Source organism: Neoarius graeffei, chromosome 17, assembly GCF_027579695.1.
Source record: "Neoarius graeffei isolate fNeoGra1 chromosome 17, fNeoGra1.pri, whole genome shotgun sequence".
NCBI lineage: Eukaryota > Metazoa > Chordata > Actinopteri > Siluriformes > Ariidae > Neoarius > Neoarius graeffei.
This window is the reverse complement of record NC_083585.1, coordinates 10315394-10332206: the sequence shown is the minus strand read 5'-3', so window position 1 is coordinate 10332206 and position 16813 is coordinate 10315394. Positions and strand designations below refer to the sequence as shown.

At 40.2% G+C, this 16813-nt stretch overlaps 1 protein-coding gene across 2 annotated transcripts in view; it reads left to right on the top strand.

Moving 5' to 3' along the window:
* The window catches only part of tada2a (transcriptional adaptor 2A), a 69606-nt gene that overhangs the window by 34250 nt on the left and 18543 nt on the right, over nucleotides 1-16813 (top strand). For both annotated transcript variants that reach the window (XM_060943702.1, XM_060943703.1), the window contains exon 9: nucleotides 598-641. In XM_060943702.1, coding sequence (XP_060799685.1) covers nucleotides 598-641 — 44 coding nt within the window. The remainder of the gene's footprint in view (nucleotides 1-597; nucleotides 642-16813) is intronic.

Below are 16813 nucleotides of genomic sequence, written 5' to 3'. Positions count from 1 at the left end.
CCAGCGGCTGGCGAGGGCCTTTCTGTGTGGAGTTTGCATGTTCTCCCCGTGTCTGCGTGGGTTTCCTCTGGGTGCTCTGGTTTCCCCCACAATCCAAAGACTGTTAGGTTAATATGGAATGGCCTTGGGCTGAGGTGCCCTTGAGTGAGGCCCCTAACTCCCAACTGCTCCCCGGGCACGGTTAGCATGACTGCCCACTGCTCTGGGTATGTGTGTGTGCTCATTGCTCACGTGTGTTCGTGTGTGTTCACTGCTTCAGATGGGTTAAATGCAGAGAGGAAATTTCACAAGTGTGTGATGAATAAAGTTGTGCTTTCTTTCTTTTCTTTCTTTTTTGTTTTCCTTGGCTGATTGCTGAGTGATGTTACTTCAACAGAATATTAGAGACTGTGTTATTCTGGCGCTTGTTCAGTTGGCACTAGAACTTTCTTGTCAACAAGTTCAGCACTTCTTGTACCTGACTTTTGCACTTGTTGTATGTCACTCTGGATAAGAGCATCTGCTAAATGTCATTGAATGTAATCATTAACTAAGTGATGCATTCAAGGCTAAAATCTGATGGTTAATGGTTTAAAAATGTTTTGTTGTCTCTTTCAGGATCATTCGGGACCATGGACTCATAAACCTGCGCAAGTTTCAGAGTAAGGACTTTCTAAAACACAAACCAAATTCAATACAGTTACCATGGTGACTTTAACTACATATGTTTAAGTGTCATACCATCAAGTACAGTGTCATACCATATTTTAGTTGTATCTAAAGGTTATTAGTCATCCAAGTCATTTGAAATGTAAAGTACCATCCCAAATCAGAAAAGTGGGGATAGTTTGTTGAAATTAAAACTGAAAACAATGATTTACATATATTTGAGATATATATATTGCACTCAGAGCAATAGAGCAAGACACTATTTAATATTTTACCTCATTAATTATTTTTATTTTTTTCAAAATGAACACATTTTCAATTTGATTCTTGCAACACATTTCAAAAAAAGCTGGGACAGTAAAGCAGTTACCACTTTGTTGCCGCCTTTGTCACTTAAAGGATGTTTAAGTAAACTTAAAAGATATTGAGGGACTGACCAAGTGATAGTGTTTCAGGTGTTATTTTGTACCATTCTTCCTGCAGACAGGCCCTAAGGCGTGTATGGCCAAGAGATATAAAACTATTAATCTTTGAAATATGCTGATTAATCTAAAAAAAATCAGGCAAGTCAAGTTTATTTGTATAGCGCTTTTAACAATAGATATCACAGCTTTACAGAATTTTAACGACTTTAAACATGAGCTAATTTGATCCCGAATCTATCCCCAATGAGCAAGCCTGTGGCGACGGTGGCAAGGAAAAACTCCCTCACACGGCATGAGGAAGAAACCTCGAGAGGAACCAGACTCAGAAGGGAACCCATCCTCTTTTCAGTGATAACAATGTGATAACATTTTTAACAGTTTTAACATGTCAGTTTTGTTGATGTTATAAACTCTTCATTGATGGAAACCAGAGTGCAAAACTGTTCATGACAACTGCAGTCCTAAAATTAGCAACTGTAGTCCTCAGACATAAAAGCATTACTGTAAGAGTCCAGCGCGTCTTCCAAGTGTGACTTTCAACTGTCCTCATGGGGCCGTCCTCCATGGGAGCGACGTGATGAGACTCCAACCAGACACAGGGCACCAGGATGGATCAGGCAGATCCGAGGAGCAGAAGAGGTCAGCATCTCGACCTCAGGATTGACATGCAACTCAGAGGGACAGAGTGGGGTGGTGGGGGGGACACAGGTTGTTAGGTATGCCCAATGTCACCTGATGAGTAGGAACAGTATACATTTTACGCTGAGTGCAAGCAGGGACTCCAGAAAAACTAACTATGACAGCATAACTAAAAAGGAGAGCCAGAAGGTAACACAGGCATGAGAGCGCCCTGGGACATAAAGCAGCAGCCACTACACCATCAACAAACTTGAGTGAGCAAGTAAGTGAGGGACTGACAGCATCCATACATCCCAGTTTATCAAACACCATGTCTGAGGACCCTCTAGATCTACACCTTTACCTCAAAGAAACTATTAACAAAAGGCTTGACTAAACATATGTTTTCAGCCTAGACTTAAAGTGCATATCCTGGACCAATTTGTTTTGTTTTTTTACATGAAAATATGTCCCTTTACACACTCATCCAGAAGGGTAATTTTGCACAAGGCCATCTGTCTACAGCAGAAAAAAATAAAATAAAACACGTCTGAAAAAATCCCAAGGGAGTCTGGAGCCAGATTCGTGACGTCCCCTGCAGAAGCGCCAGCAGGTTGCGAGAGCTTGCACGGTTTCAGTGCACAGCCTGTGTAGACCAAGTTTAGCAGCTAGCGATTTTGCATTGAAATATGGAATTGTCACCTGAGCGCAATGTTACTTCACCTTTGGATGAAGAATATAATGAGATGTCAGAATTATTTCTTACCCTGGCAACAGTCAACTTGTGAATTGCCGATTTTCTTGGTATTTTTCTTGGCTCTGCTTGGTCCTCCACTTCGAGGGCCTCAGTGGATGCGTCACTTCGCCTTCTGTCAGGGGAGACGAACACGGCTGGCTCCTTTGGTGAAAGTTACACAGATGCAGACGGTGCTGCTTTGGGCATTCTGACAGATGGACCTGTGTCTTTTTTCAGATCAGGTTGCCACGCGAAGCCCATTTCCCACTGCAAATAGTTCTCAAAGTCGTCGGGCCTTGTGAAGTGAGCACCGCAAATAATTCTGTAGTATGTAGCCAATTTTTCCGGGTGCCTCGCACGAAGCGCTCTCATTTCTCTCTCATTGTCCGGTCTTTTGGAAAACGATAAGTATTAATTAGTGCTGTCAAAAATGTTGCATTATTAACGCGTTAACTTGACTCAATTTTAACGGCGATAATTTTTTTTTATCGTGAGATTAACGCTCTGTGACATGATGTAGGTTTTTCATAAGCTTTTTAAACTGCCAGGAACTTGGAACAGAGACTTTGCTTAGAAAAACAATAGCAGCTAGACTGTGATGCCACGCCCCGCACAGCCAGAGTCCTCTGCCCCCCCCCCAAAAGAACCAGCGCGGGCAGGGTGCGCTAGTAGAGATGGGATTTATGGCTCTTTGATGGGATCCGCATCTTTGTGATCCGTTCTTTGAAAAGAGCCGTTCAAAAGACTGGCTCATTTGGCTCTTTTTAAATATTTATTCAGTTTTAAGAAGACAGCGTCTAAAGAAGCCAGATCCCTCTGAACTGTAAACTCAATGCTATCCCAGAAATCCTTCCTGTAATATGCAAATTTGGCCGCCTCTGATTGGATAGCGCGACGCATCAACAGGCAGAAAGTGTAAAAGTACAAAATGTGTTAAGTGAGCTGAAACAGTAAAGATCAGATTCAATGCAATATTTATCAACGAACAACTTTAAAGTTAATATAATAGTGTACTTTATATTATAATCAAGCATGTCAAGCCTACCGGCACTGTGTAACCTGTCTCTCTGATTAGAGTTGTAGACTAACTCAAGCAGTAGATCACTTCACTCATGGTTCTTTTGCTAGCCCCGGTGCTCAGCTTTGGTTTTACTTTCCAGTGGCTGTGTCAAGACGTGTTGTGCTTTGCAATAAAAAAAACATTAGTACAAAGCAAGCCCATTCACTTTTTTATGCTGATAAGAGAATTACAATGGTTTTTCATGTGACAAAAATGTGTGATTAAATTGCGATTAATCGCGAGTTAACTATGACAGTCGCGACATTAATCGCGATTAAATATTTTAATCGCTTGACAGCACTAGTATTAATCCCATCGAGATTGGTGTTGCTATACCCTCCTACGATACATCTGTTAACCATTTTAATAATTACGTGATAACGTTGAAGAAATTTGCAGAAAACCACCAGGTTGTTTTCTCATAAACAAACCAGCGCTGATGTAGGATTCAGAAGGAGGCATCCCGCACATGACGTCATGAAAATCAATGTTTGCCGGGAAATCCAAATGGCAAGTTTTTTCAGAGGCGGACCAGTTCACCTCAAATGGCTTGATTTCAACTGAATTTTTCTAGTATTGCACAAGGTAAAAACATTTGCGCAAAATGTGATCTGTTATGTAGGACTAGGTGTTGTTATCCCAATAGATACCTAAGGCACCGACGAGACACTGTGGCCATCAAATGAGTGATGGCATCCTTTGGGTTCTCAAGTGGGCGCCCTCCTTCTTAGGTGTTTCGCTGATAGGCCCACGACACCTCCAGAGGGTTCAGCAGTGAATCCCAGCGTCCCAGGTTCACTCCCATCAGCCATCACACACTTGGAGCCCCATGTCAGGTCCTTCCTCCTGGTCCACAGCCACTGGCTCCCCTTCTCAGCAGCCTTGGAGAGATCCTTGATTGCCTGCCTGTGGGCCTTCCCTCGCACCCCCATCTCCCTGAGTAGCCCAGATGTTGAGGTGGCTATGAATCCCCTGCAGCCTACTTCCACCGGGCGTACCTTCACATTCCAGCCTTGTTGCTTGGCATCTGCTGCAAGATCGGCGTATCTCAGCTTCTTCCGCTCATAGGCTTCCTCTACCGCCCCCTCCCATGGTACCGTGAGCTCAATGATGTACACGAGCTTGAGTGAGGAAGACCACAAAACAAGGTCTGGACGCAGGTTGGTGGATGCAATTTCCGGTGGAAAGCACAGCTTTTTGTCCAGGTCTGCCAGCATTTTCCAGTCCTGTGCTCTACCCAGCTGCCCAATGGTGATGGTGATATTTGACCAAAGTTTAATATAAAATAGGAGAATTGCATTGATCTTGCTCCTGAATTTACCCGTGATATAAACTTTAAACGCTGAGACTGTGTCTGATTCCCGAACACTACTTGGAAGGCTGTTCCATAACTCTGGGGCTTTGTAAGAAAAGGCTCCGCCCCCTGATGGAGCCTTCACTGTACGAGGTACCAGCAGATAGCCTGCACCTTTTGATCTAAGTAGGCGTGGCGGGTCATAAAGGACCAGAAGTTCACTCAGGTACTGTGTAGTATTTATAAAATACTACTATTGCTTTAAAGGTCAATAGTAGTATTTTATAAACAATACGAAATTTGATTGGGAGCCAATGCAGTGTGGATAAGACAAGGGTGATGTGGTCATATTTTCTAGTTCTAGTAAGGACTCTTGCTGCTGCATTTTGAACTAAGTGGAGCTTATTTATGCACTTATTGGAGCATCCAGACAGTAAGGCATTACAATAATCCAACCAGGAGGTAACAAAAGCATGATCTAGTTTTTCTGCGTCATGTAGTGATATTAAATTTCTTATCTTAGCAATATTTCTGAGATGAAAGAAAGCTATCCGGGTAATAATAAGAACAACAACAATAACTTTATTCATCACAGGGTTGTGAAATTCCTCTCTGCATTTTAACCCATCTGAAGCAGTGAGCGCGCACACATACCCAGAGCGGTGGGTAGCCATGCTAACAGCGCCCGGGGAGCAATTGGAAGTTAGGTGCCTCGCTCAAGGGCACCTCAGCCCAAGTCTGTCCCATATTAACCTAACTTTGAACTGTGGCAGAAACCGGAGCACCCAGAGGAAACCCATGCAGACACGGGGAGAACATGCAAACTCCACACAGAAAGGCCCCCACCGGCCGCTGGGCTCAAACCCAGAACCTTCTTGCTGTGAGGTGACAGTGCTAACCACTACACCACCGTGCCGCCAGTGTTAATGTTATCGATACAAGTTTCAAATGAAAGACTGGGGTCCATAATGACCCCGAGGTCTTTTACTGCTGCATGTGAAGAAACAGAAAGGCAATCCAGAGTTACTGTGTAATCAGAAAACTTACTTCTAGCTGCATGTGGTTTGAGTACAAGTACTTTAGTCTTGTCAGAGTTAAGCAGAAGGAAGTTAATAAGTATCCAGTGTCTAATGTCCTTCACACATTCCTCAAGTCTATTAAGCTGGTGTCTCTCATCTGGTTTTGCAGAAACATACAACTGTGTGTCATCAGCATAACAGTGGAAACTAATACAATGTTTATGAATAATATCACCTAGAGGTAACATATATCAAGAAAAAAGCAGTGAACCCAAGACAGAACCTTGTGGAACACCAAACTTTACCTCAGTATATCTAGAAAAAAATCACCATTTACATCAACATACTGATAGCGATCAGTTAAATAAGAGCTGAGCCAGGAAAGGGCCGTTCCCTTAACTCCCACAACATTTTCCAGTCTATCCAGAAGAATGGAATGATCAATGGTATCAAATGCTGCAGTAAGGTCAAGCAACACAAGCAGCGAGACGTAGCCCTGATCAGACACCAACAGTACGTCGTTTACTACTTTAACCAGTGCTGTCTCTGTGCTATGATGAGGTCTAAATCCTGACTGATGCATTTCGTGGATGTTATTCCTATGTAAATATGAGCATAACTGCTGTGCCACAGCTTTTTCTAGGATCTTGGAGATAAAGGGGAGGTTTGATTTTGGCCGATAATTGGACAGCTGACAGGGATCAAGGTCAAGTTTTTTTAATCCCCTGATTACTGGGGATTAAAAATATAACTGCAAGTTTAAAGGATTTGGATACATAGCCAATCCTAAGAGAAGAATTTATTATTTTTAGAAACGGTTCAGTTACTTCGAGTATTATCTGTTTGAATAGACGTGTAGGTAACGGAGCTAGTACACAAGTTGAAGATTTTGATGCGGAGATTAATGAAAGTAGTTTGATTTCTCTAAGAGGAGTAAAACATTCCAATTGCTGATCTGATACAGTTATATTATTAACTACAGGGTCACTTACATTGTCTGACCTTAAATTAGTAGTTTGAATTTTTTGTCGAATATTTTCAATTTTGTCATTAAAAAAATACATGAAGTCGTTGCTACTACATACTGCAGGTGTGCATGTGTCTATAGTGGACTTATTCCTGGTTAATTTTGCTACAGTATTAAATAGGAATCTAGGATTATTTTTGTTATCTTCTATTAGGGAGGAGAGATATGTTGATCTAGCAGCACTAAGAGCTTTTCTATACTTCAGGAAGCTCTCCTTCCACGCTAATTTGAAGGCTATAAAGCCCACACTGTTTTCAGAGCAGCACCTGGACAACCAGGAGTTCAGCGACTATAACCTGCTGTAAGCTACATCGTCACACCGCATTGGGATGGGGCCAGAGCATACTACAGCATCGGACATCGCCTTCGCTAATTTAAATACCTCTACAAAGTTACTCTTAGTAACCTCAGACTGATGAAGGCGTATATCATTAGCTCCTACATGGATAACTATCTTTGAGAACCTGTGCTTGCCTAGGACCCTAACATTACCTGCTATGTCCAGAGTCCTGGCTCCCAGTATACACCTGACTAAAGCTGCTGGTGCCCCTAAGGGCTGAGCTCATTTCATGTGCCGTATGATAGAGTCCCCTATAACCAGAGCTCTTTCAGGTTTCTCAGCGGGTGCATCACTGAGGAGGGCAAACCTGTTCTACACATGAAGCGGAGAGGAGTGGTGCTCCCGTGGGTGAGCCTCAGCAGTAGCTTTGGCTCTATGCTTATCCAGCCGAGTCATCACCCATTCGCTCCGCTGTGAGGGCTCTAATGCCGGAGTTGGGGGATTGCTAACTCCACCAAGGGCATCCAGACTTTCCCCTGCAGAAACTACACTGTTCTTATTCTCACTAGCCCTCTCTCAAGTCTCGATACGCATCTCCAAAGCTGCAGTCTTCTCTGTCAGAGAGCTAACTAATCTGCATTTATCACAAATAAAGCTATCACTAGCGACAGAGGAAGAATGACGAAGCATCTTGCACTCGGCACACTGAACAAGCTGAAGGTGTGCCATGATGAAAGGATTCACATACCTTAATTGAGGATCTGTTGATATTAAAGCAGATCCGATGTGGATGGCCTCCGCTTGTGGTCTTTACGCAGGAGGAGAAAAAAAAAAGAAAGCTTCCGGGCTTGGTGGTGTTCTGAAAAAAATTTAAATCCAGAAAAAGGAAAGTGAAAGTACAATAAAAAAATTAAAAAGATACTGGAAAATTATTTGTAGAGAAAATTAAAAAGATTAGAGATTAACGGCAACACTTGCGGATAAAGGACTCGTCACTGACAAATCGGTCTGTGGTTCAGTTTTTATGGACATTTTTAGGTCTTGGTTATTGCTCTTTTGAGAGAAATGGGCCTGTATAAAACAATGGTCAATTAGCAAGGAACAATGGCATTGTTTTTTTTAAGAAAAATAATTGCTAATCCTGGGAATAAACCATTTTTTGTATTTTTGTTAGTAAATTGCCGAATTTGATATTTTCTTTGCTACATTGTTTTTCCCTGCAGAATCCAGACACTTCAATGTTTTTACTCCCATGCATAATTAATGGTGCTAATTAGCATAAAATTATCTAATTTTTATATGGTTTATGAGGATAAATGGTAATATCGACAGGTCTTCTTTTTATTTTATTGGCTGAATATCTGGCAGTTTGTGTTCCATGAACATCTTTAAAGTGTCTCAATCAGCTAATGTACGTATCTCATATAATTTGCATATGCAGGCTCATTTGTAGATATGCATTAATTAGACCTAAATTGTGTGTGTGTGTGTATGTGTATATATATATGCGGGTGATTCTCATGAAGACCTTCACATTAACATAAAGTTTTTCACCTCATTTCAGTATTTTTTCAAGTTGAGAGCCTAAAACAGAGTGTGAACTTTACTATGTTGATCTTTTTTTTAATGGAAAAAATATTTTAATAGAATTTTATTCTTATTTGAGGCTTACATGATCCAGAATAATTCTCATCACCGTTACAGTAAATGATGAAGCTAGATCATGAGTTAAAAACATTTTTTGACAATTTTTCATATTTCCACAAAATATCCCATTAAATGAACAGCACAGTCCATGACAATTGCTTTATTTTTTTGACATTTATTTAAAGTTACGCAACTCTCATTACCAATACACAATATGTAATATATAATTTAATTTTTTAATTGATGGAAATGTTATAAGAATATGTTTGATAAACTCATGCGGACAACAGGTGGAGAATATACTACAGAAAAATGAGCCAAAGTTATAATAGGATGAAAAACATTTTTAAAAATTAATCATTTTCCACGCATAACGGTAATGAGGAGATAATAAAACGGTAATGAGAATTAATGTGCCGGTAATGAAACTTACTAGGTTAAACCAATTGAGTAACAAAACAGGGAACCAGAAACACAAGCAAATTACAATGAAACATTTGACAAGGAAACAAAAAACATCATTGAAGATTACAATGTGACAATTTGAACTTCTTTGGGATGAAGCAGTTAATCCAGTCTTTGACCCTCATCCGGCCGGCCTCGTTCACAATGACCTTTGAAGACAAGACAGTAGACAAAGATTGTATTTAGTTTATCTATCTATCTATCTATCTATCTATCTATCTATCTATCTATCTATCTATCTATCTATCTATCTATCTAACACTTTCACAGTAAGCCTTATATTGTGATGATAATCATAAAATTATATATATTTTTTATTTTTAAAAGTAGTGAGTAAACCATAACGGTAATGATAATAGTGTAACTGAGGACAGATTTAGCAACATTAACATAAATATCACAAAGTAAGAGAAGAGTGAGCAACTGACCTTGTCTCCATTTTGAATCTTGTATCTGAAGTGATGCATCATGGGATAGCTGATCAATTTAAAGGCACGGTGTACTTTTTATAGGGGGGTGAAATCATGAAACGGTAATGAGAAACATTTGGTGCGGACACAGTTATTTTGTTTAAAATCAAGTACCTTTTTTTGTTCAACACAAAAAATATTAATATTATGCATAAATATAGATGTTTTAAAATAACTTTACACTGTTATTTTTTTATATAATTAGGAATTTTTATATGATTTAAAGTAAACATTAAAAAAAGGGATGCGGACACATAACGGTAATGAGAATTTCCATAAATTTTTTGTTTAATTGATATAAAAATTAGTTTATATGATGATGAAAACCATTTGTCCATACAGTGCTCCCTATTTTCTTTACACAAAATATCAGAGTTTATGTGAATTAAGTATTGATTTTGGAAAATGCGTCCTGGACATGTTCACTGCAGCTTCATGAGAATCACCCATATATATATATATATATATATATATATATATATATATATATATATATATATAAAAAACGGGCGATTGCTCTAAGACAACGAGGGAGGCTCAGCCTCCTCTAAAAATGACGAACATCGTGTAGGACAGGGGTTTTCAAATTCATTGAATGCGAGCCTCCTCCTTGGAGTAGGTCAAGACAACCGAGCCCCCCTAACCCCCCCCCCCCCCCCCCCCCCAAACCCAAACCTAAATATTCCCCACACAGGTGTTTCAATAATAACTGATAGGCCAATACATGTTTTTTCTTCTTTTGTTTAATGTATCAAATTGTTTTTCTTGTAACAAAGTAGGCCTACATCCATTTAAAAAAAACATTCCTAAAATTCATTCATAAAATATGATAATAAAATAATGTGATATAATAAAATATATTAATACATGAATTAAACAGACGCCAATGTAAAATTGAACTCACGTCAACAACAGGAAAAAAACATGAAAACCTGAATTTAACAGACGTCAACTTAATAATTTCATCGGAAAGAACATATTCCGAGATTTAGGCTACTTGTGCACATTGAAAACCTCTTATTATTTTAACAACTAGGCATAAAGTGTTTCTCCGCGCCTCCCCAGTGACTCTTTGGCGCCCCCCAGGGGAGGCGCGCCTCACCTTTTGAAAACCACTGGTGTAGGATGAATTGCGCTAGGCTTATGTTATAGCCGACCTTATAACATTGCTATTTCAGATCCAGAATCATAGAAATGTATGTGCTCAACCCACTACAGTGCGAAATCATTCCGTTATAACTTTCCCCAGTTCGCCTAATGTGTGCGTGAGTTTTTCCCCCTCATGACAGCGCAATGCAGCCCAGCCTCAGTGGATTGGGAGCTATGTGCTTGTCAGTCTCAAAATGCAGGACGATTATTGGACAAATACTGCGAAAATGCCCGCCCACGGAGTCTCACGGACTCCCAGCCTAAATGGACTTCAACGGCATTTGGGAGCGATGCGCTTTTCAATCTCAAAATGCAGGATGGTTATTGGACAAATACTGCGAAAATGCCTGCCCACAGACTCCGAGCCTCACATGGGAGGGATATGGCAGTTTCCACGAGGAGACTGGTGATTGGTGAAAGCGGCCGGATATTTTCTTTGACTGACAGCTCGTTTCAACTATAGACAGGCAGTGGACAGTGTTGCCAGATTGGGCGATTTCCTGCCCAATTGGGCAGTTTTAAGTGCATTTTGGCGGGTTTTGAACATATTTTGGGCTGGGTAACGTCAGCAGTATCTGGCAACATCAGTTCAGTCCCATGCGGAATCAGAAGTGCTGTGGTGTATTGTAAGAGATCGGCTTACATTTCGATTTCATTCATTACATACGGTTTCTACCAGCTTTTTTAGTTTGTATATACTGTCATTGTAAATAAAGTGTAAATATAGTGTTGTCAGGTTTGCTATCTTAGTTCCAGAAATGTCGTTTATTTGAGTGACTGAACTTGAACTTGAGGGGGCTAGTCAGCTAGCAAGAAAGCTGCGCATGGATGCCAAGCATTGCTGATTTAATTTTGGCGAAGCCATTTGCCAGTCTTCCTTTCAAGGAAAAAATTAAAGAGCAGGGTAGACCAACGCGTCAAATTGACTTGGTGAAAAAGGTAGGGAATAATACTCGTTCCTTTCAGCTCTCCTGGTACGAGAAAGTGAATTGGCTAACAGCAAGTGACCCACATCAACAACAGTAAATAGGCTACTTTAGTAATATGTCATGGATGGACCAAAAATATAGAATCTATTTAAAATGTTTATGCTGAGTATATTATACTGGAATATATATTTCTCTGGATATGAATTAAACACAGCTACAATTTGGAAAACATTTTTAAACAAAAACACAGCCGAGGTCAATTTTTAAACAACATGCCACAATTTTAAAATATAAAATGTTAAAATATACCCCCCCCAACACCACCATCATGTATATTGGACAGTAGGCTAATGGGCCAAAAGAACCTGTTATTTCACAGTTTGTGACGCTGCCAACAATCAGCCAGATCAGAGGCAAGAGTATGGGCAAAATTGATGTGTTTTTTCTTTTAAAATCTGGAAATATCGTAACCGACCAGCCTCCCCTGTTTGAAAGACTACCAGCCGCCACTGATATATATAACATAGACACATGTATATATGTATGTGTGTGTGTATATATGGTTTTATATATATATATATATATATATATATATATATATATATATATATATATACACACACACACACACACACACACGTATATAATGTCAGCAAGTTCAGTTGAAAATGCTTTCAGTAGCCAAACCATGCTTCTGGCAGTCATTTAAAATGTGGCTATAAACACCGTAAAGGAAATATGTATATTAGCATATTTTAACTGCGTTTGAATATAGCTGATGATTCTGAAACAAGGCGTGGTGGTGTTCAGAAATGGCAAAACACTTGTTCCTCAGCTTAAATAATTGAAATGAAAGCACCAATTTGGGCACAAGTGATCAGTCAGTCTTGCAATTTGTTTTTTTGTTTGTTTTTTCCCTGCAGATCATGCAACTTACCTGGAAAATTTGTGACAAATTTGCGACACTTGCTGATGGTTCAAGTCAAGTTTATTTGTATAGCTCTTTTAATAGTAAACATTGTCGCAAAGTAGCTTACTAGAATTTGAATGACTTAAAACATGAGTTAATTTTATCCCTAATCTATCCCCAATGAGCAAGCCTGTGGTGACGGTGGCAAGGAAAAACTCCCTCAGACGACATGAGGAAGAAACCTCGAGAGGAACCAGACTCAAAAGGGAACCCATCCTCATTTGGGCAACAACAGACAGCATGACTATAACATGAACAGTTTTAACATGAAGTCAGTTTCGTTGATGTTATAAACTGTTCATTGATGGGAACTTGAGTGCAAAACTGTTCATGACAACTGCAGTCCTAAAGTTAGCAAGTCAACTGTCGTCCTCAGCCATAAAAGCATTACTGTAAGTGTCCAGAGCGTCCTCCAGGTGTAACTTTCAACTGTCCACATGGGGCCATCCTCCACAGGAGCAATGTGATAAGACTCCAACCAGACACAGGGCACCAGGATGGATCAGGCAGGTCCGAGGAGCAGAAGAGGTCAGCATCTCGATCCCAGGACCGACATGTAACTCGGGGGGGGGGGGAGAACAACACAGGTTGTTAGGTATGCCCAATGTCACCCAATGTCAACACAGGTTGTTAGGTATGCCCAATGTCACCTGAATAAGTAGGAACAGTATACATATTGTACTGAACACAAGCAGGGATTCTGGCAACTAACTATGACAGCATAACTAAAAGGGGAGCGCCAGAAGGTAACACAGGCATGAGGGAGCCCTGGGACATAAAGCAGCAGCCACTACACCGTCAACAAACTCGAGTGAGCAAGCGAGTGGGGGACTGACAGCATCCATACATACATGAGGTAAAGGATGTAGATCTGGAGGGTCCTCAGACAGAGTGTTTTGGGATTTAATAAAACACTCTGTCTGAGGACCCTCCAGATCTACACCGTTACCTCATAAACACCATTAAGACAAGGCTTGACTAAACAGATATGTTTTCAGCCTAGACTTAAATGCTGAGACTGTGTCTGATTCCCGAACACTACTTGGAAGGCTGTTCCATAACTCTGGGGCTTTGTAAGAAAAGGCTCTGCCCCCTGATGTAGCCTTCACTATACGAGGTACCAGCAGATAGCCTGCACCTTTTGATCTAAGTAGGCATGGCGGGTCATAAAGGACCAGAAGTTCGCTCAGGTACTGTGGTGCGAGACCATTCAGTGCTTTTAAATGCCAATAGTAGTATTTTATAATCAATACGAAATTTGATTGGGAGCCAATGCAGTGTGGATAAGACAGGGGTGATGTGGTCATATTTTCTAGTTCTCGTAAGGACTCTTGCTGCTCCATTTTGACCTAACTGGAGCTTGTTTATGCACTTATTGGAACATCCAGACAGTAAGGCATTATAATAATCAAACCTGGAGATAATGAAAGCATGAGCTAGTTTTTCCGTGTTGTGTACTGACATTAAATTTCTTATCTTAGCAATATTTCTGAGATGAAAGAAAGCTATCCGGGTAATGCTATCAATGTGAGTTTCAAATGAAAGACTGGGGTCAATAATCACCCTGAGGTCTTTTAGTGCTGCACGTGAAGAAACAGAAAGGCCATCCAGAGTTACTGTGTAATCAGAAAACTTACTTCTAGCTGCATGTGGTCTGAGTACAAGTACTTCAGTCTTGTCAGAGTTAAACAGAAGGAAGTTAATAAGCATCCAGTGTCTAATGTCCTTCATACATTCCTCAATTCTATTAAGCTGGTGTCTCTCTTCAGGTTTTGCAGAAGCATAACTGTGTGTCATCAGCATAACAGTGGAAACTAATACAATGTTTACGAATAATATCACCCAGAGGGAACATATATAAAGAAAAAAGCAGTGGACCCAAGACAGAACCTTGTGGAACGTGGAACACCTAACTTTACCTCAGTATGTCTAGAAAACTCACCATTTACATCAATATACTGATAGCGATCAGTTAAATAAGAGCTGAGCCAGGAGAGGGCCGTTCCCTTAACTCCCACAACTTTTTCTAGTCTATCAAGGAGAATGGAATGATCAATGGTATCAAATGCTGCACTAAGGTCAAGCAACATAGGCAGCGAGACACAGCCCTGATCAGACGCCAACAGTAGGTCATTTACTACTTTAACCAGAGCCGTCTCTGTGTTATGATGAGGTCTAAATCCTGACTGATACATTTTGTGGATGTTATTCCTATGTAAATATGAGCATAACTGCTGTGCGACAGCTTTTTCAAGGATCTTGGAGATAAAGGGGAGGTTTGATATTGGACGATAATTGGACAGCTGACAGGGATCAAGGTCAGGTCTTTTAATCAGGGGTTTGATAACTGCTAATTTAAAGGATTTGGGTACATAGCCAATCCTAAGAGAAGAATTGCTTATTTTTAGAAGCGGTTCAATTACTTCAGGTGTTATCTGTTTGAATAGACGTGTAGGTAAGGGATCTAGTACACAACTTGAGGCTTTTGATGCCAAGATTAATGAAAGTAATTCAATTTCTCTAAGGGGAGTAAAACATTCTAATTGCTGATCTGATAGTTATATTATTAACTACAGGGTCACTTACATTGACCTTAAATTAGTAGTTTGAATTTTTTGTTGCATGTTCTCAATTTTGTCATTAAAAAAGTTCATGAAGTTGTTGCTACTACATACTGCAGGTGTGCATGTGTCTATAGTGGACTTATTCCTGGTTAATTTTGCTACAGTATTAAATAGGAATCTAGGATTATTTTTATCTTCTATTAGGGAGGAGAGATATGTTGATCTAGCAGCACTGAGCTTTTCTATACTTCAGGAAGCTCTCCTTCCACGCTAATTTGAACGCTACCAATTTTGTTTGACGCCATTTATGTTCAAATTTTCGAGTGGTCTGTTTTAAAGTGCGAGTGTCATCATTATACCAGGGTGCTAATTTTTTGTCTCTGACCATTTTCCTTTTTAGAGGAGCTACATCTTAAGTATGGCGGAACGTTGACTCTAAGCATTCAGTTGCCTGATCAAGTTCTGCAGGGGCTGACAGTGACCCAATCAAAGTTGCTAACTCTGGGAGATCATTTATAAAGCTCTGTGCAGTAGTTGACGTGAATGTATGTTTAATACAGTAGCGTGGTGAGGTGTATATATTATTACTCAGACATATTTTGAATGAGATGAGATAATGATCTGAGATAACTTCAGACTGTGGAAGTGTGACTATATTTTCTACGTTTAACCCGAATGTTAGTATTAGATCGAGGGTGTGACCACCATTACAGGTCGGTCCTATGACATTCTGATTAATCCCTACTGAATCTAAAATGGGGACATGCGCCGTTTTCAAAAGGTCTTCTGAGTCATCGAAGTGAATATTAAAATCTCAGACAACTAAAGCTTTGTCTAAGGAAATAACCAGATCTGAGATAAAATCTGCAAATTCAGAAAGAAACTCAGATCATGGCCCTGGGTGCCTGTAAATAATAAGTAATGGAATTAACTGGGTAGACCCATTTTTCGAGGCTACATAGACGAGGCTGGTGTATATAACTGTATGCAGGAGGACTGGCTTCATTTAATGCTATATATTAATTTGGCTTAATCAATGTTTCAGTTAAACAAAGTACATTAAACTCCTGATCAGTAATGAGTTCATTAACCGTTAGCTCTTTAGATGTAAGAGATCTAATATTTAATAACCCCACCTTTAGATCAAAGGTGCTGGCAGCAGCTGTACAATCAGTATGATCTAATTTTATATTGATTAGGTTACTGGAACAAACTGAGTATTTCTACTTTTTTGTTGAGCTCAGGGAACAGACACAGTCTCAATGTAGTGGACCCTGAGTGATGACTCTGTGCAGCTAGCAGACAGTCGGTTTAGCCTGTTCGTCTGCTCCCTGGCCTTGGCTCTGGATTGTCAGAAATTAACTAGGCCTGTTCTGAGACTGTGACCTATGCTGCAGGAAATGAGAGCAGCACCTTCCCAAGTGGGATGGATACCGTCCCGCCCTAACAGGCCAGCAGTGCCCTCAAAATTAGCCCAATTATCTATAAAGCCCACACTGTTTTCAGAGCACC